This window comes from Schistosoma mansoni, chromosome W (genome assembly GCF_000237925.1).
Source record: "Schistosoma mansoni strain Puerto Rico chromosome W, complete genome".
Taxonomy (NCBI): domain Eukaryota; kingdom Metazoa; phylum Platyhelminthes; class Trematoda; order Strigeidida; family Schistosomatidae; genus Schistosoma; species Schistosoma mansoni.
Genome location: NC_031502.1, coordinates 2,656,258 through 2,677,466, shown reverse-complemented (window position 1 = coordinate 2,677,466; position 21,209 = coordinate 2,656,258). Strand labels below are relative to the sequence as shown.

Sequence of the window (21,209 nt, the reverse complement as noted above, 5' to 3'; positions counted from 1 at the left end):
GAAGTAGTCAATACAATAGCAGCAATGTATAAAAGAAAGTTTGCATATAAGGATACAGTACAGGAAGAAAGAATTAGTTCGTAGAAAGAGTTAAATTAAGCAATTCGTCACAATAAAATAATAATGTCCTTACTATAATCTTTGTTATTTACCAACTTCAGAAAAAATGTGAGCAGAAACTTTGCTTATTATCTACTGATAACCTCAATAAAGAGTTATAGATTGCAGTGCTTCCTAAAAATTGCTCTTCACAGGTTACAAAAGTATTAAAGTTAGCTAACATCTAATCATCGATAAATGTGAATCTATTTTTATCAGTAGAGATGGATAGTGGCTAGCAGTGGGATCCAGGACGCGCGTTTCGTCCTATTTGGGACTCGTCAGCCGGATATACCTGCATCTCACAGTTGATGTTCACTCCACCATCCAACTCTGCTTATGATGCTTGTAACTTCGTGCAATATCGAAGCAGTCTCCACAGGATGCACATATGCCAATAGGAGACTGATCAATTGCAGCCCTGAACATCAATGGGAAGACTCAAACAACTAATACAAAAGTGAATCTATTTTGTTTTCAAATGTTTCTCATAATTCCTAGCTTATTTCTCCCGTACATTTTTGAATCATGTTTGAAATGTTCACGCGTCATCAGTAGTAGATATATTTGTACATTATCTTATGAATTATATGCATCATTTCCCGTTAGTGCTTTCAATTTATCTTGTTTTCTTATAATTAATATTTATTTTTTATTAAAAAATACAGAGTTACATGCAATACGCTTTGCAGAAACTAGCTGAAGAAGAGGCTCGAGCTGTAAGATATTTAGAAACTCAGCCAGAATTCAATTCCATCCCTAAGTTAATGAAAGTATGCCTCAAGACATTTGTAGTCGACTATATGGTAAGTTTGTCGCCTATTGTTTACATTGATATTTTACTTATCAGTACTTTTATACTGAGATATATAACCACAAGCAATATGTTCATATATATTGTTTAAATCGTTTGCATACTGTCTACTCTCTTAGTCCATTCAAATCACGTGGTACCATTCATATGTTATAGACAATTTATTTTTACAATTAGTAGATTACTAGTTCGAAATTTCACCATTATCGATTGTCTTGGAAGGTTCTATTCACTGTCTGATTGTATAGACTTTTCTCTGCAAATTTCTATATCATTTTTCATTGGTTACATACATATTTATGTTATATAGAAATACGACTCCTTTTGTTGCTGCCTAAATTATACTTTCACATAACTTGCTTATATTAGACTTACTAGATTTGGGAAAGTTGCTGATTTTTCGTCTTTGAATATTAAAACTATAGTATGGATTAATTTTTATCAAAAGCGATTGTTTAACTAAACACTAATCATTTCTCATTGAATAGATGAATTGAAACACTATAATTTTGCATAATCAATGTTTATCATTCCAACTGGGTACACTGTATATGAGCATATCGAAAAAGTATATTATTCAATGTGTAGAAAGGGATATAGACTATAGTGAAAAAGTGTAGTAAAAAACAGCTAAACAAATGAATGAGATTAGAAAATCCATGGTAAAAATATGTAATCTAATGCGATATATATATAAACGACCGAAGAAATCAGGATGGCCATCAGACAAATCAAGAGTGGGAAAGCAGCAAAACCTGACAGTATACTAGCTGAAGCTCTGAAGTCAGACATAAAAGTAACTTCAAACATGCTTCACGTTCTATTCAGGAAGATTTGAGAGAAAAAACAAGTGCCATTGACAGAATGTAATGAAGGATACCTCATCAAGATACCAAAGAAAGGAGATTTGAGCAAATGTGAGAACCACAGAGGCTGACATCGTCAACATCATACGGAATTCATAACTTGGACTACTCTGCAAAGTGGTGTATGGAGGACAGATGACAGACGCATTCCAAATGAGAACCGGAGTCAGATAGGACTGTTTACTCTCCCTCCTTCTGTTTCTTCTGGTGGCTTACTGGATTATGAAGACCTCCATATCTAAGGGGAAGCACGGAATACAATGGACAGGTTGGATGCAACTAGATGATTTGGACTTCGCAGATGACCTGACCCTTCTATCCCATACACATCAACATATGCAGGTAAAGGTAACCAAGGTGGTAGTAGCCTCTATATGAGTTGGCTCCAACATACACAAGCGAAAAGCCAAGATCCTCAAATACAACACGGAGAATACCAACCGAGTCACACTTGATGGGGAAGCTCTGGAAAATGTGGAATCTTTCGTGTACCTGGACAGCATCATCGATGGACGTGGAAAATCTGATGCAGACGTAAAGGTGAGGATTCGCATAGCAAAGACAGTATTCCCACAGTTGAAGAACATATGGGACTCAAAACAACTGTCAACCAATGTCAAAGGCAGAATCCTCAATACAAACGTGAAGAACTACTACAACCATCATCAAAAAGGTAAAAGTATTTCTAAATAATTGTCTACACAAGATGCTGAATGTGCATTGTTTGGACACCATCAGTAATGGCCTACTGTTGGGGTGAGCTAACCAGCTTCCAACTGAAGAGGAAATTAAGAAAATATGTTGGAAGTGGATGGGACATGCTTTTCGGAAATCATCGGACGGCCCCATGAGGCAAGCGCTAACTTGGAATCCTAAATGGAAACGGAAAAGATGAAGGCGAAAGAACACACTGCACCGGGAATTAAAAGCAGACGTGAAAAGGATGAATAGCAACTGGAAAGAACTGAAAAAGATTGTCCAGAACAGAGTTGGATGGAGAATGTTGGTGGGCGTCGTATTCTTCTCCGTATAGAGTAACGGGCGTAAGTAATTATTTGTGACAAACTTATGGTTTATACTAAAGCTACCCTGAGAAATCAGTCTCAATAATGTTTCTCAGAGTTAGGATTATTTGTGTAACTTATCGCCCTGTGGAGTTGTATGTAGTAACTCTGCTGCGTAATACGTTCATTTAGTCAATGGCCCAGATTAGGTTTAAAATGTTATGTCACATTTCGAAGGGGGATTGAATAGCAGCTTTTCATATATGCCTAACCTTGTCATCCAATGTATGGAAAACTGTAGAAATCTAGGCGATGATTACCTTACCACTAAGTGTGTGTGCATATATGACAAATTTGAATGAGAGCGTGGTTAGTAGATAGCTGTGTTAAGTAACATTCGATAAAAATACTGGGTCATAACACAAGAAAGTCTTTGAAAAATGTCCTAGTAAACTATTTCAATCAGTTCGATGCCTGTCGCAGCAATAGACAATGTATAAAGACATCTCTGAAAAATTAGTTTGATCTCTTGAAAAGTTATGCGAAAATTTGTCAGTTAATATCTGTTTGTTCCGTAACATGGGGAATGTTAAATGACGTTTGAGACCCAGTTTTAGCAATATGTTTTTGACTACTTACTAATTTAAAGTAGTGTATATTTTCATATTACATTAATACACATTGAAACCATTTAGGACCATATCCTCTCAGAAGTTCCAAGACTATTACATGAAGAAGATACAAACCAGTTAAGATTATGCTATGAACTAGTTAATCGTGTTCCACAGGAAATTGACCGTTTATTGGTCCTTCTGGAAGAATATATTCGACAAACAGGCTTGAAGGATATACGTACTAATGCAGAGATTATGCTTAAAGTTAGTTAACTTTTTATGCTATCTGGATTTTAATTATTAGATTTTAAATATTTTTACAGTTCCGACTTTCTAAATCAAATATCCTTTTTTGTGACTTCATGATCAGTAAAATCCAAACTTTATCAGTTAACTATTCTAATCAACACCCTTTTACTTGCAAATGTAATGAAGTATTGCTTTATGGTTTACATATATAGTGATCTAACATTAGGTCAGTTTTTTATTCAAATAATCTTAAACGTCGTTGTGACATATTTGGCGTATGGCTTATTTCGAAATCCAAGACGCGCGTTTCATCCTATTTTGGGCTCGTCAACTGAATGTGCCTACATCACTGTTCATGTTCATGCTGAATAAGTGTAACTGTGATAAATACCATTCGATGCGAATACTAGGTGACAGCACGTGAAATTCTCTGATATGTATTGTAGTAAGCAACTTCGATCAATACGATTCACCAATTTGATACCTCTTTTAGTGATGGATAAATGACAATCCCAGTTCAGTTCACCTAGGATGGACTTATCTATCTAGAGATTGACTAGTTGCAGTCTTTATCATCAACAACAAGAAAAAAATTAACCCATATAAATAATAATCAAAATGTAGGTCATTGGTTCGTGCGTTTAGTTTGTGAACTACGGATTCAAACTAAGTGGGACTTATTGGAACAGAGTTCTGATAACGAAATTATATTATTAACCTAGTTACACAGTTTTGTTTATTGTTGCCAAGTCACTAGATCTTTCTGAGGTCGATTTCTAGTTAAACTTCAATGTATGTTTCATGAAAGCAGTGTTATTCCTCATGTGCACAATATTTATAACATATTATCTACTATACGAACTTATTCACATCTGTCTTCCTTCCTGTACTATATCCTTATGTACAACCTTTCTTTTATATATTACCACCACTAAATTAACTACTTCTATGAATTCGGTGTTCATCTTGTTGTTCTAATGAGTTATGGGAACTTGGACCGATGCATGTGTGCCTGGTCCCACGTTGTAGCTGACTGACTGACTGATACGAACTTATTTATTGTTTGTTGAATCACTCAAAGTGCATTCATTATGAATTTCACGTTTCATAAAGAGACTAGTGATTATAAATCATGGGAGTAGTTACAACTGTTGCTTAACCCCTTCTGAACTAAGTAGGAAAGCCATTTGGCTTATCTGAAAATGTAAATACCTTTAGTGAAGATGTGTAAGACTGAGAATTTTCACAATAGTGAATGGTTGACATGTTTAAGAGTAATGGTTTTTGGTTAAATTAAGCTATGACATAACATGTTTGTTGTATGTTAACTGTGGTAGACACCGTATAGCAGAACGATTAGTATCTACCTTTGAGTATATAAATTCTAGTGTATCTACGTTTCATTCTACCAGAAAATATCTACGAAGAGAAATTTGGATGCAGTGGATAATTTTTATCAGATGAAATAACACTTGTCAGTAGTTTGCATGATTTTGAAATGTCTATCTACAATCATATACCTAATAATGACATCAATAAATTCATCATACACACACTTTACTAATTACCTTCAGCACTCCTCAACACGAAGTTTTTCCTCAAAAGTTTAAGGAAGAACAACGTAAAACAGTAGAAGAAACTAGGTAATATATAGGGACTCATAAGTAGTGAAAGTACGTATCGAGTTGGTGAGTGCTAAAACTACTCAATATCTTTACATAAAATATAAGCCAGACGGAGAAATTCCTTCAAATGTTTCAACATATGCGTAAATTAATGTAAAAAATACATCAAGATTATTAAATGTGATATATAGTTTGTTATTTTTTTTAGCAGTTTAAACATCTTCATAGAATATACTCAAAAATAAAAAATATTGAGGCTAATAAGTGCTTCCAATAACTTCATCAGGTTCAGTTAGTTCATAATTATTGTGTTATATTGCAAAGGTCAAAATATGACATACATCAATTGGATGTCGGCTCAGTGGTCTATCGGTTAAGTGCTCTGGCGCGAGACTGGTAGGTCCTGGGTTCGAATCTCGTGAGTGCAGAATCGTGGATGCTCACTGCTGAGGAGTCCCATAATAGGACGAAATGACCGTCCAGTGCTTCCGTGTTTTCCATGGTGGTTTACCTTCAATTGACTCATGGTTTCAACTATGAAAATACATCAATGTATTAAATAATGTGTTTAAAAAAAGGTGAACTTTCTCATAATTGCTTCAAAAAACGTGTCATTTTTCAAATTAGAAAGGTCATTTACAAAAGGTTAGAACGATACATTGTAAGGTGTTAAGTTATAATCAATATAAGTATGAAATAAATTATGTGAATAAAGTGTATCGTAGGTGAATTTGTTCTGTTTAATGTAAATAATAATAACGATAACGTCGTGTGGTTATACATTGTAATAAGTGGGGTTTTTTCAAGGTAATTATGATTAAAAACCCTTGTGAATTGGAAAAGATAGATGTATACACTAAGAATGGAACAGGGCAGATATAAACGTGCCAGGAATTAGTGGATAAAAGGGCCTTACAGTGTCCAATTTAGGTTTATGATAATCCGGTTGTTGACAAAAGTAAACACAGAGAGTGAGCACACTTCTTTTGGATACATTAGATCTAGAGTTTATCCCGATGTCTTCAGTTAGTATAGAGAAGTGGAAATCCTAAAGTAATACAAAATGGATAAAGTTTCATCTATCCTATCGTAATGTTCACTATTCATCAATTCTGAAAGGGTAGCGTTGTGAATAGATTTTGCGACACCCTACCCTAACCATACCGACACATGTTCACGAGTACAGCCTACGTAACCAGCTCTACATAAGTAGTTCATTCGGTATACTCACATTTTTCTAAAACGTAACATTGTCTGATTTACTAGCATGTCTTATTTTGGTCCGATGACGAAGTTATTAAGAACAATTTCTCGCTCCAATATTCTTTGTTTATTTTCTAATTTTAAATAACGGTGTTCTGTAAACTGAGTTCCTTACCAAAAGTGCGGTTCTTTTGTACAAGTCGTATGTATAGGGTTGTGGAGATTGTTGAATTTAATTAAAACCGTAAACCTATCTAAGTTAGACCACCGCTCTAGATCGAAGATCCTGGGTTCGATTCCCACGTGCATGGTCGTGGATGCTCACTAGCTCGAAATAGTCGTCCAGTGCTTCCAGGTTTTCAATGACGGTCTAACGTAGGTCGGTTCACGATTTTAATCAAATATTATAACTTGTTGTTTATGCTTTTCAGATGATATTGTTTCCTCTCTTTCACGTTTAGGATGCAGACAAATATGTATGCCGTTTGTTAAATTTATACGTTCGTTTTTCACGTATGGTCAATGATGCGTTCAATAATGATCCACATTTTTTAACTGCACGTGACAAAGCTTATCAGGATATTGTAAATAATACATCCGTTTTTGTGACTGAAATTCCAACTTCTGTTTGGTAAGCTCTCCAATGGTTGCAAATAATTAATAATAAATATTCTCCCATAGAGTAATTATAGGTGTTACTATTTATCGTCAATACTAATTTGAAATGGTCAATTCTTGTTTCAATAGTTAAGTACCCACTTAAAAGCACTTTGATATAATAGCAGAATTTGGTTTTACACAGTCAAACTCAGTTTTTTTACAATATGTAACTAATAGTTTCACTTCGAACTGATTACCGTATTACTTGTTTACATGATATTCTAAAGTTTTGTGCATTTTGAACCAGGTCAGTCCAGACGTCATAGATTAGTAGCAGGACATAGGCTCAAGTTGTTACATCACATCAACATAGTAAAATGAAATCAAAAACTGATAAACAGGGGAGTGAAAGTAATCGCAGTTCCCATAATGTATGTAGTATGATTCTAAAAGAAGTAATGAATTCGTGGAATGAAAAGTATGATATTCTTCTAAAGTTTACAATGTAGAAGAAGTTAAAACTGAATGCCTTTATATCACTGTGTCCGATTTTTGAGCCAATTAAACTTTCAAAGATCTCCAGTCGTTTATTATGATTGCTACATGAATTAAAACCGAAACATCTGTCTCTGCGCACATCTCAGTTCACTAAGCAATGGTTTCTTGTCCTAATACTGCTTCCCTATTTTCCTGCTCGTAGAATTTTTCCATTCCTGTTCTATGTCAAACAGTATTATTTGTCGAGATAGTCTATGGTTGGGCATGTTTAACATATTCCTTAGTTGTCTCAATTGATGGAGATTCACATCAATCGATTTGACACATTTACCTAGTACCAAGCGTTTCGCATCATCTTTGCTCACTTGGCTGTTACATTATACGCTAATAATGCTTCAGTGACATCTGTAATTATTTTTTACACCCGTGAAAAGAATACAGAACAACTTGTTGGAAAGTATAATCGTTCTTTGATGATAGGAAGATGGATATTTTGCTTGTATCACAGGTACTGCAGTTTAACAAAAGTCTAACTGGTGTTTTGCATTCGTGTTATGATTTCATTAGACTTCTACTTACTTAGGTTAATTAATGAGATTTCTGAGGAAATCGAAGTTATGAACGCATTAATTATTTCGTTTCTCAAGGGGAATTTTCAACCGATCGCCTTCATTCAGTAATCGTAGGAGTCTTTGCTAATATAATCAGTTGTTTCTTTTGTAAATTCACATTTAAAAATAATTTTATTGACAAAACTGTACTTCATGTTCACAGTTTATTAAAATAATAATTTGCTTAATAATAATTGACTTGAATGATTGACAAAGGTTGTTATTATAGACACTGTTTCAATAAATACAACTTCAAACTAAAGCATTTCTTTAGTAATCATTATTATTATTATTTGAACACATAAATATTGGTACAAGGAGGCACCAGATAAATATGCGCCTCACAAATCTCATTTGATTTGTGTGAGGGCTGTGATACTGCTCAGGTGCCCAGACCGAAGCAGGTGGTTTTCGTAGGGGACCACACCCGGAGCCTTTGACCTAAAGGTCTGATCCACAAGACAGTGGAGCATCGTGAGGAGATGCAGTCCCGTAGTAGACGGTGACCGACGTTTGGTTCATACACCATTTGTTCTCTGAGGATACTGGAGTCCATGTGCACCATTGGTTTGGAATGAGGGTTTTCCAACTCCCCTAAGTGAACATCCCGTATCCACCAAACCGGTTAAAGCGCCGGATATTCTCATTTCGTCCTCTTAATTTGGTAAACAACACCCTCGCCACGAGATGGCAGTGAGTAGGACTTCCCTGGTAGAGACTATATACGCGTGACCGTGTGAGAGCATTTCGAGAGAGAGGACGGGCCCTCCCCACTCTCAACCGTACCAGGGCACTAGTAATTATTAGTACTGGTTTATAGCGATACAACTTTCTCATTATTGGTTTACTGTAAATCATTCTGAAATGGTGTATATTAACATTTTCTACACTATTTGTTAGTAACGACAATCAATAAGAAAGTAGCTTTTTCTTCCAATTTAAGCAATTTTGGATTGTGAGAAATAATATTTCAGTGTTATTTTGAACTGTTTCTATATTGATATTATTGTATTGGTCAATTACAGGAAATGCATCTGCAAGTTAGTTACATATTGGTTTAATTAAACCATAACAAATAGAAGTACATTAAATTGTTTATCGCTTTTCATACAAAACTACCATCAAATTGAAATCAACAAAAAAATAATTTTAAAACATTGTACGTTTATTTTTTTGAGCTAAAGTTTTTTCAAAAAAATGGAAAAAAATGCTAACGGTTATGTACTTGGAATCTTTTCGCTTCACCTTAAAGGTTATGGTAGCACCGGAGATCTGAGTTTCATAGCTACTAATATAAATATGATATGAAATCATCCTATATTTTACAAAGTTGTGAGGATGGAAAGCAATTGTCTTGCGCTTTAACCGGTGTGGTGGGTACGGAAGATCCATGTAGGTAAGTTGGAAAACCCTGATCCCAAACAAATAGTACACATGGGTTCTAGGATCCTAAGAGAGCAAATAGCCTATGAACCTGCTGTTGGTCACCCACCACCATATGAAACTGCAACTCTTAACGTCGCTCCACTGTCTCGTGGACTAAACATCTGAGTCAAAGACTTGAGGGTTGGCCCCCTAAGAAAATCACCTGCTTCGGTTTGGGCACCCAAACAGTATCTAAACCCTCACACGAAATCAACCATATATTGGTGCTCTCTTTGTATCAGCGTCTATGTGTTCAAATAATGAAAGCAATAATAAGTTTTAAAATAAAAAAATGGAAACGAATTTCGTCAGACGGTAGCCACAAGTTTTTCAGGTAATTTGATATTCTTTAATTACTTGGGTGTTCTAATAGAGTTAAAATACAGGTTTCGAAGCTTATTCTTTTCAAGTTAAGTGATTACAGTAAACCTAACAGACATTTTTAAAAATTCAAATTAACTTTTTTCAAGTATCACGCTTGTACATCTTTTGTCTATTCTTGTGTTTTTTTTCTGAATTACTTTTTCAGTAGCGGTATTTCACGTGTAGAATCTCGTTGTCCTGAATTGTTAGCGTCTTATTGTGATATGTTACTTCGCAAGTCACCAACTAATCGTCGTTTAACAACTGATGAAATTGAACAAAAATTACGCAATGTTTTATTAGTATTAAAATATGTCAATAGTAAAGATATTTTCATGCGTGTTCATAAATCTCATCTCACTCGACGATTAATTCTAGAAACATCAGCTGATAATGAAATGGAAGAATTGATGGCTGGACGTTTACGAGTAAGTTAACAAAAACCAAACTATTGTCATTTTTTGTTGTTAATTGAGATTTTTGTTGATCATAGTTGGCTATGTTGGTCCATATGGTTACCCAAATTCACTTGATCAAATGTTGCATATAGTACCTGTTAGGAGTCCGCAAATATTCCTTGACAGATTCTTTAGAAGCCTAGAAAATAGTTGAAAACCCTTTTTTCCAGTTAGCATTGAATAGAAGCTTCTCAGAAACATCTGGAAGAACGAAGGACTACATATCACCTTTTGTATCAAGTATCTTAGGAGTATTTTTCTCGTAATTCCTTAAGTTTGAATAATGAATCACTTGCAAAATTTAAGTTATGAATACTGAAGGGATAGAATTTAGTTTGTCAGTTATTTAATCCTAAATCCTCTCTTTCTCTGTGTGTGTTAAGTTACTTTATATTTAATGACCTTTTTATACCAAAATATTGTATTTTCAGGAAGTTGGAATGCCAGCTGAACAAATTAATAAACTTGGTCGAATGTTTCAAGACATTAAAATATCACATGACCTTACTTCTGAATTCAAAGAAAAATATAAAATATCTCCACAGTGTTCTACATCATGCATATCAAGTAATACACCATCGTTAAATTTAGACATCATAACAATTAAAATTTTGAGCGGTGGTGCCTGGCTTTTACGTCCTCAACCACAATCATCTATTTCATTACCAGCGGAGTTAGAAGATTTCCTTCCTCAGGTAAGGTAAATTTTGATAATGTTAAAGTTACCATGCAACACACATATATGTGTATTTATAAAACTTGACCGTAATTTGTATGGGTCTAAATTTCCACTTAAAATGTAATTCAATATTTGTAGGAAAATGTCACAACTCAAAGAAATTCATTCAAATAAACATCACTGTCAACTCATCCACACATTTCATATATACTAATAAATGTAGAAATGAATGTCATTACCAAAGTTTGACTTGATAATTTCAAATAAATTGAGCATTGGGTAGATTGTTGTAAATAAAAATAATATATTTTGTAATACCCTAATGAGTGAAAAAAAACAGGTCATCCAATCATGTTGACAATGTTGAAAATAAGATTTGGTTCAGTGAGTATAAGAAATTTTATATGAGTCCAAAATAGATCAAAACGCGAGTCCTGGATTCCACTGCTAGCTACCACTCATCTTTGCTTATAATGCTTGTGACTTGAGGCAATCTGGAGTCAATCCACACAGGATGCACATGTGCCAACAGCAGACTGATCATTTACAGTCCTAAACATCAATGGGAAGATTTAAACAACCAATACAAAAATGGATTGAAAACTTCGCCTCTTTACACAAGCTAATGGCTATCTGGACTCAGTAGCTAATTGGATAACGTGATGGCGTTTAAAGCCAATGGTATTGGGTTGCAGTTTCGGAGTGAACATCATCTCTGGGATGCAGGTACATCCAGCTGACCAGTCCTAAATAAGACAAAACGCGCGTCATGGATTCCACTTCTAGCCACCATCCATCATTTCTTATAATGCATGTGACTTAAGACAATATCGAGTCACTTCTGACAAGAAGCACAAACGACAATAAGAGACTAATCAATTGCAATCCTAAATATAATTGTAAACATTCAAACCACCGGTACGAAATGGATTTGATATGAAAAGTTGAGAAAAGTATGTTAAAACAACAGATTGTATGTATGTGTAAATGGATCTGAGGTGAGAGAAAAAAGTCCATCAACTGCTTTTGATTAAGTCAGATAGTTTTTATAGATGACATCAGTTAAACCTGTCAAGAAATACATAGAATGATTGATTGTTCATCATCTATTCAGATGAATCAGCTGATTAGAACAAGTAAAAGCGATTGTTGTTTTTCACATAATAAGTGATAGATTAAATGGAATAAAGACTTCTGTTTGACTTATTCATTATTAGTTACCATGAGACAGCTATTTTTATTACATTCCACCTAGTAATACTGTTTGGATTTGTCCATATATGTAGGACTTCTGCTGTTATTATTCTTTCTTTTTATATGAACTAAAACCTTTTTTCATGATTTTTGTTCTATTGAAATTAATTGTATGATCAGATTCAATTGAGTGTAAAGCTATTGCTGGTTTTTTGTGTGGTCGTCTGAGGATTTAAGGATATGCTTCAATGGAGTTATTTATTCTTTAATAATTTCACACATCCCCATGATTTTATTCATAATTGTTTCTAATATCACTTCATTTCATTTAACCCTTCTGTTACCTTTAATTATTGTAATAAAAAAGGTAATTATCTTATTTCATTCACATTATAATCCATTGTTAACTTATTAATTTTACAAGGCACTTTCTATTTGCACACATACAATCTTTTATTGTTACCATTACCATTACGTTATCTAGGATTATAATCTTCCTATTACTTCACCATCTTCATCCAATGTTTATATATCCTCACGAAATTAATAGTTAAAATCATAGTCTTTATTTCTGTCTAGTCCTATTGATTGTTACCCACTTGGAATTATTACCCACTTAAATGTTACTCCTCCTCACACTATACAACTTCACAATCTAAAATGTTACCAGTGATCTATACCTTACAAGACGTTGATGAGTATGTAACATATCAGTATCAATTACCAATTAAAAATACAGTATTTTCATTATGTAATGGATACTAATAGATACAGCCTGTAGCTCGTCTAGCGTTACTGTCTATCCCAAGCCCGAATAAAGGAGGAGGTGGGGGTAGGGGTCAACAACCCCATCCTATAGAAAACAACTTTGTTATAAGGAAAATGCTAACCAGGATAAACAATTTAAGAGATGGAATATTGTAAATGTATTTTATATCTCTTTCAAGCTTACTAAATATATATATATATATATATATATATTAGTGTTTTGGTTAATAATCGTATCCAACATTCATTACTACTATTCACTTCGAATATTTATAATTACCAAGATATTAAATAACTATATTTGTCTGATAAGTTTCACCATAATTTATTATTTCGTTACAAGTAATATGTTTATCATTATTTTTATTATATTTTCAACCATACTTTTCAGATTGAAGATTTCTATCGTCAGAAACATCAAGGTCGAAGTCTTCTATGGCAACATCATTTATCGCACGGAGTACTGGCTTATACAAGTGATCATGGTCGTTATGAATTTGAAGTGACCACTTATCAGCTTGTTGTTTTATACGCTTGGAATAGAAGATATGATCAACACCTTCATTTAGATTGTTTGCTTACATCGACTGGATTACAAGATGTTGATCTTCGTCGAACATTATGGGTATGTTTTAAATTAGTTACTTATATAAATATATATATATATTGTTGTTTACACTACTTATGCGAACAGAAATAAATAGTATGTAGCAGGAATCGGAAGTAGAATACTTACCAGTAGAAGAGTGAAATAAAGAGAAGAGGAAGGAAAATGTAGAGTTATCGGAATGACAATAGGATTAAAAGAATAATTAAGTGTGTAAAGGACAACTGACAGAAAATATACAGATGATGTATTTCTATGTATGATTTTGATATTTTGCAAAGCCACTGTTTTTGATTTTACATAAAACAATAAATTGGTTTACCCCAACTATGTTTTCGTCTACAACACTATATGTCTTGTGTAGTTTGTTTCATATGTTCTGAAAATATCGATAATATTATCCCTAACTAAATCAGTTTTCTAATATTCTTGATTATCATTAATCATTTTATGTTAAGATACTTTAAGTTTAATTCTATTTGAAGGCAACTAATCATTGAATTGTTCTAGAAATCATCTGTTGTTATACATAATGCAGATGTATAAAAGAACTAACGTATTATTATTAACACTAAAGAATTCTTTGTCAAGAAAGCGATACTCACCTAATGAGTTCTGTAAGTGGAAAAAGTTTAACTAGGTTTGAGCTTAACTCATGCTAATATTATCATATCTGTTGAATAAGAAGCTGATAATAAGTTCAGATTACAACATGATTGTGTATACATTTATAATTTCCTTTGTTTTTTATAGATAAATATATTTCAAACATACATTTGCTCTGTGTTAAGTACGCCTTATTCTTAGTAGACAGTTCTGGTGTTGGCACAGGAGTAGGCTGAAGGGAATATAAGGTTGGAGGAAAGACAGTAGCACATCAGTCCATGAAGTCGTTGACTGTTGAACTGATCTGTGTGTAGAGAAGCGAGATTCCTTATTAGAATCCTTGCGATCTTAGTGATCACTGATTGACGAGTTTGGATAGTAAAAATGGCTCAGATTTAGATGAATACATTATTTATTCAAAATACTGTAATCAAGGAATAAATTCACTTCTCTACTAGGATAACCATTATATGACTGTCGGAGTCTTTCTGATAAAGACAGTATGGTAAAACTCCCACTTTTCATAGTTATAAACTTTTTCTTTCCTAACGATCACATACAAACATAATTTATAATTCCTTTTACTACAAATATGACTACTCACAGGTCTTCAGTCTCTCTACTTAACATCACCTATAAAAGTACCAGATAATCTGTTTTATATCAAAATTCCTCATTCATTGATATAACTAATTTATTGAAAAACATTTCTAGACAAAAAACAGATATGTGAATAAAGAATATTCCTTTCAATAAATTCTCTTCAAGTTCAACTGAATGACCCAATAAGTGATCAGATTAAAAGCAAAATACATTTAAAATTATAGCATATGAATTAAGGATTATAGATCAGGGGTTTTGTGGAGATTTCAGTATTTTCATAGTTTAAACCATGAGTCAATTGAAGCTAGACCACCATGGAAAACCTGGAAGCACTGGACGGCCGTTTTGTCCTATTGTGGGACTCCTCAGCGGTGCACATCCACGATCCCGCCTCGTGAGACTTGAACCCAGGACCTACCAGTCTCGCGCCGGAGCACTTGACCGATAGACCACTGAGCCGGCATCCAACTGTGTTAATGTCTAACTTCAACTAATCCACGAAATTGGGCAACCGTTCACCAATTGTCTTCAGTGAGTTGAAATCTCTACAACAGACGTGGTTGAATTCCACTGGTTACTGCTTTCCACTAGAACTTCAGGAAACATCTCTTGAAGTCAGTCACTAGTGAGCATATGATTATAGATCAGAAGGAGTTTTGTGGAGATTTCAGACAAGTAGGTCCTGGGTTCGAATCTCGCTAGGCGGGATCGTGGATGCTCACTGCTGAGGAGTCCCATAATAGGACGAAATGACCGTCCAGTGCTTCCGTGTTTTCCATGGTGGTCTAGCTTCAATTGACTCATGATTTCAACTATGAGGATTAAGGATTGTTTATAATAGAAAATCAAATCAAATTGGTAATATTGGGTTAACTTATATGAAGTATTGATTTGAATAAGTTTATACTTTAAGTGAAATGGCAAGATAAATGATCAGACTAAATGTGGTCAACATTGGGTGAAAGAGAGAATAATGTAATTAAAAATAAGAAATCACATAATATATAGAGTAATATGAATTAGATACGAATTAGTAAATAGAGGTGAATGCTGAATAGCTTTCTCAAAAAGGTTAGCAAGTGTAATAATAATATTGACGATGGTAAGATGTGTAGATAAGATGAATTTAGGATATAAAAATGATCATTAACTAATTAAGCCAGAATTTGGTCAAGGTAAAAGTGATATGAACGAAAACTCAGATGGAGAAAATTAATTTATTGTTAAATGCAAAATTACAGAATGCTTTCATAAAAGATGAAAACCATGCATTAAGTATATTATCTGAACATCTTCAGTTGTCTTCAATATGTTTCATGATTCTTCTCATGTTGTTAAAATTGCTCTCTGTTTACATTTCTGTTCTCTTTAATTCGATCTTCTTAATCTTCTGTTGCCATGAATTCTATTTTCGATCGGTGTTACATGCTACTTATGTCTGTCAACATAAATAGCATACACCACAAATGGAGCGGTTGAACATACTTTTTTTTAGGAGCAAAGCTCCGACTTTTTGATCCAAATAGCTATTACTTCAGCCATCTGAAAGATTCTCATGTTAACCGTATTTACTCTGGTTAGTTATCTTACAAATTCACTCGATGTATAAATTTGTTCAAGTCAACACTTCATATTAGTTAACTCAACATTAACAATTTGATTTGATTTTCTATCATCAACAATCTTTAATTCACATGCTATAATTTTAAATGATGTATTTTACTTTAAATCTGGTCACTTATTGGATTATTCATTTTGATATATGTGAGGACGGCCCCAGGGTGAACTAAAGGAAGCTCTAAGAAGCTCAGAAAGAGCCAAAAACATTCCATCCAATCATTTCTTAGGAGAACATTCCAGAATCTTCACGTGTAGCTTTCCTATTGAACAAATACTAAAAACCACCGTATGCTGACTGGAAAACTGTAATGACGATTTCGATTTTACAAAAAACTACCTGAGAGTTTTGTACTGTTTGGAATAGCATTCTTTCTCACTTGTCTTCTGTTTTCTAACTTGCGAGTTGGAGGGTTCTAGAGTTCGAGCGCTCAAGTAGTACGTTGTATAGCAAGAATCTAAACTCTGGATATAACAATCTATGATTGTAGAACATGAGATTTTGTTGAAAGGAATATTCTTCGTTTATATATCTGTGTTTTAATATGATGGGAATTTTTCAGCAATTAATTATTTGTTTTTCACTATTCAGACCTGGAATACTATCTGATTGTATTACTCTTGGAAAAGAATGTATCTTGTTATTTATTTTCAAAAGAAATAATAGAAACGACGATCACAACAGCATGTCTTTCAGACTTCTTTTTTCTGTAGTTCGACTGTTTTTTTCTTCAAATTCGATTCGATTCATTTGAGTGTTCACTATGATTTCTTGTGAGTGCGAGAGGTGTTTTATGCAGAGAGATCTTAGGCATGCTGATAGATATACACACCTAATGAGATTAATGTTCCAACACTGGTAAGAAGCAACTATCCATTAATTTACTAGTTTTGAATGGTTGTTTAATTTAGACTATTACATAGCGTACTTCATGGGATGTTTATTTTTTCTCATCACGTTTTCGTTTCGTATATCATTTACACATCGTTCTGTTACTAAGTCTCATATTTGACTATCATCCTTTTTATATTTTTTCCCATACTTTTTAGTCATTATGTGAACATCCTAAATTGGAACAACAGATTGTTTGTTATTCTCCTAAAGTAAGCTCTGAAAAACAATTCACTGCTAAGACAGAATTCTGGCTTAATTTGAAATTTACAAATACGTAAGTTATTCGTAATATTTGAATAAGAAAGACAACTTGTATTATAGAAAATATTTATGTTAGTTTGTTTACCTAATGTTATATATAAAGTTTACTGCTGTACCTAATCCAAACTACTCAAGTTCTGAGTTATTGTGTTTATTTATAGTTTGATTTCATGGTTTTGATATAGTGCTAATAAGGGAAAATGTTCGCTAGTTCTATTACTCCATGTAACTTCACTGGGTCGTTATTCAATTGTAATCACATTGCAGCTGAAAATCAGATTTGTTTAGGGTGTGTAAAAGGCTATATTTTGTTAGTGTTGTGATTTAAAAGAAAAAAAAAGACGTTTAAGTGGATGACGTAACCTTTATGTAATAGATAAATCTCTAAGGTATCAGACGACAAAGTTGTATTAATGACGAAATTGAATAAAAATGCACAGAGTAGATAACTGTGGTGAATATCGTTTAAATCAAACATTTTGTAACAGCAAACAAAAATACCTTTCATTGACAGACGATATTACAAAGCCCCTCTACTGATGATACCAAATACCTTCTTTATATTGGGACATGTAATAATTGTTGTTTATTGTGAAACTGAATGAAAGGCAAAAAAATTGTCCTATCTAATGATGGCATAGCATACAGATTTTTTTGCTCTCAGAGGTCAGTTGTTTTTGAACTTCAATTTAACTTCGGATTGTTATGAAAGGCAAGATTTTAGATACATGACTATTTAAGCCGGCTTATATTGATTGTCACAAAATGTGTCTTTTCTAATGAATTAGACGATTTGACAATGGAAGCGGTCAAAGATTGATTTGTTTTCTTATCAAGATCCAGCTATTCATAATTTCACTGACACTGTTGTACTTCAATTTCTAGTGTCGTCGACTAATAAAAACTTGTTACTTTTTAACTGCAAAATCTTGGATCATTGATCGACAGCGCTTAGTTATCCAATATTTAGTTCCATCTGTGTATTGAAACGCTAGGTTTTGGGACTTATACATCAAACATAACTGATAACTGAAGGAGTTGAGGTTTTAGTTTTCTATCTGACTGGAAAGGTTGCCTGTAGATGTCGCCTTACAATGTTTAATGACCAGAACTCTCCTGTCACTTTGGGACAGATAGTAGAAAGCTAATAATCAATGGAAAATGTTTGTGAAAATGTGTATTTAGGACAGCCGGCAGAACTCGAAATAGAGAGAACAGGCAAACAGACTATTGGAAACTGACAGCAAGTGTGTTAATATTCAAACATAGAGCGATGAATTAATGGTGAATCCGTTCGATTTTCGGCCACTAATTTTTGGGTTCGAAACCCATGCCAGCTATCTAAACCTGAACTACCGTGTGGTACCATTCACCCTCACACAGTGCAGTTCGTATTAAATCAACGTGACAGACTGATTTGATGTATTTTCAAGGGTTCAGTTAGATTTCTTAGTACGGATCATAGACTGACCTTAGCCAGATAACCGTTGAAAAACAGGAATCCCTAGACAACTGTTTCTTCTTAGTATGTTACTTTTTATCATTACTCTTACAAGATCTTGTCGGGCATCGAACCTAGGACTTTTTTTGTCTGGCGGCAGTTACTTTGGATCAATGAACTGGCATCTAATGGTTTACTTATCTAGCCTCAATCAATCCTCGATTTCGTGCAGCCATCTTTCAGTCCCAATAATGTCCATGCATCAAAATTCCAACAAATCATCTCGAATGTACTGAACGCTTCATTCCCCCTGTACATTTTTAATGTTCTTTTTCTTTTTATAGAAAAATGGGCAAAGTTCAAAATCGACGAAGAATCAATCTGATCGGTCGTCTCCAATTAACTCATGAAATAACAAATGAAGAAGAAAGTATGGCTATTGTAGAATTGCGTCAACTACGTGCACAAGAGGGCATAATTAAACTATTAAAAACACGTAAACGTTTACATCATAATGAATTATATCAAGAATTAGTTGATCTATTAAGATTTCAATTTGTTCCATCAAAACGATTAATTAAAGAAGTATTAGAATGGCTTATTGATAAACATTATGTTCGTCGTGATAATAACGATATGAATGTATTTGTATATGGTACTTGAATATTGAATGCCTTTCTGTTTGTTTTTTTTCATAGCTTACTATTTTAAATTTATTTACATGAAATCAATTAGATCTTCACCCCTCCTCCCCCCTCTGTTTTATACTTCCCATGTAATTAGTCTCCAAAAGAAAAAAACAACACTCAATGAAGGCATTGGTGGTCTTTTTCCTCATATGTATCACGAATTTTTCTTTTGTTTTTATTATTATTATTATTATTATTGTAGAATGTAAAGTAAAAGGGTTGAAGTCTGGGTTTTCATTGTTACATTTTTAATTTTCTTAGTTTTCAGAAATACGCTGTCTTTTAGTTACCAGTTATTCGTTCGTGATTTTGTAACGTATTCAATATTTTTTTCTATTTACTTCATGGTTAATAGACTGGTACTAAATATTGTTTTAAATGATATTCTAACGGGTTGATGTATGAAAGTTATCTAAGAAATGATACGTGTTACAAAGTCATAGAACAATAACTTTTTCATATCTTCTATGCTCTTTCTGCTCTCTTTCAATCTGATATTATTTGGCATAGTTGCTCAATCGTTTGTATTTGTAAAAAAGGATTGAAGGATAAAGTTATAATCTTTGTTTCTTGGTAATATCTCAGTTCTCTGTTTGTCATTAATATTCATAAAATTACCTGTGAACGATTTTATTGTCTAGCGAACTTTAACATTTCTTTTTTACTTTACTGTTATTCATTCTTGTCATTCTGACCTATTCTTTCTAGGATTTTATAAAATCCTAACTATCTCTTTATTGAATAATGCATAGCTGGTTCGACTTCATGTATTCAGTTTAATTTATTTAAGGTTTAGCTTATTAATGTTACAGTTGAGTTTGTCTTTTTGTTTCTTTTTGTTGTTGTTGTTGTTGCTGTTGCATTATCTTCAATTTATTTTATTTCATATTTTTCATTCGGTTTATTTTCGATTGACTTTGTCAATTTCCAATAGTTTCATCATTGTATAAATTACTCTAGTAATGTCTATGAATGAAATGAACGAATCAATAAAACAATTATTATTTAGTTGAGATCATGAGTCAATTGAAGCTAGATCACTATGGAAACGCTGGAAGCATGGGGGTCTAGTTTCAATGGACTCATGATCTCAACTATATATAAAATTACTAAAATCTTCACAAAACCCCCTTCTGATAATAATAGTGATAATTATTTATTAATTTAGTAAACATTTTTATTAAATTAGCTTATCTGTTAATGGATAATTAAGTGAGTATAATCATTTAATATATGTAATATATTCAGTTTATATAGAAGAGGGTTGTGTTTAGATTTTGTTTAAATGGAAGTAAATGGTTTTCGTCAAAAGTATTGAATTTTCAATGATTGCAATTTTGTACATTATTTTTGTTGTGAATCATAGAATACGTGCACAGTATGTTGTTTTAACATTTTGATTGTTCATGCTCTGGGAAAA

The 21,209-nt window shown here is 33.3% G+C and overlaps 1 protein-coding gene across 1 annotated transcript; it reads left to right on the top strand.

Moving 5' to 3' along the window:
- Window positions 1-773: 773 nt before the first annotated feature.
- Window positions 774-19,890, top strand: Smp_143030 (putative cullin; the record flags this gene model as incomplete). Its single annotated transcript, XM_018799924.1, has 9 exons — window positions 774-905; window positions 3,479-3,661; window positions 6,936-7,105; window positions 7,448-7,579; window positions 9,263-9,342; window positions 10,865-11,124; window positions 13,462-13,695; window positions 17,554-17,672; window positions 19,445-19,890. 9 exons carry the CDS (start codon window positions 774-776, stop codon window positions 19,761-19,763), a joined length of 1,629 nt encoding a protein of 542 aa, XP_018653789.1. The 3' UTR covers window positions 19,764-19,890.
- Between the last annotated feature and the right edge of the window lie 1,319 nt (window positions 19,891-21,209).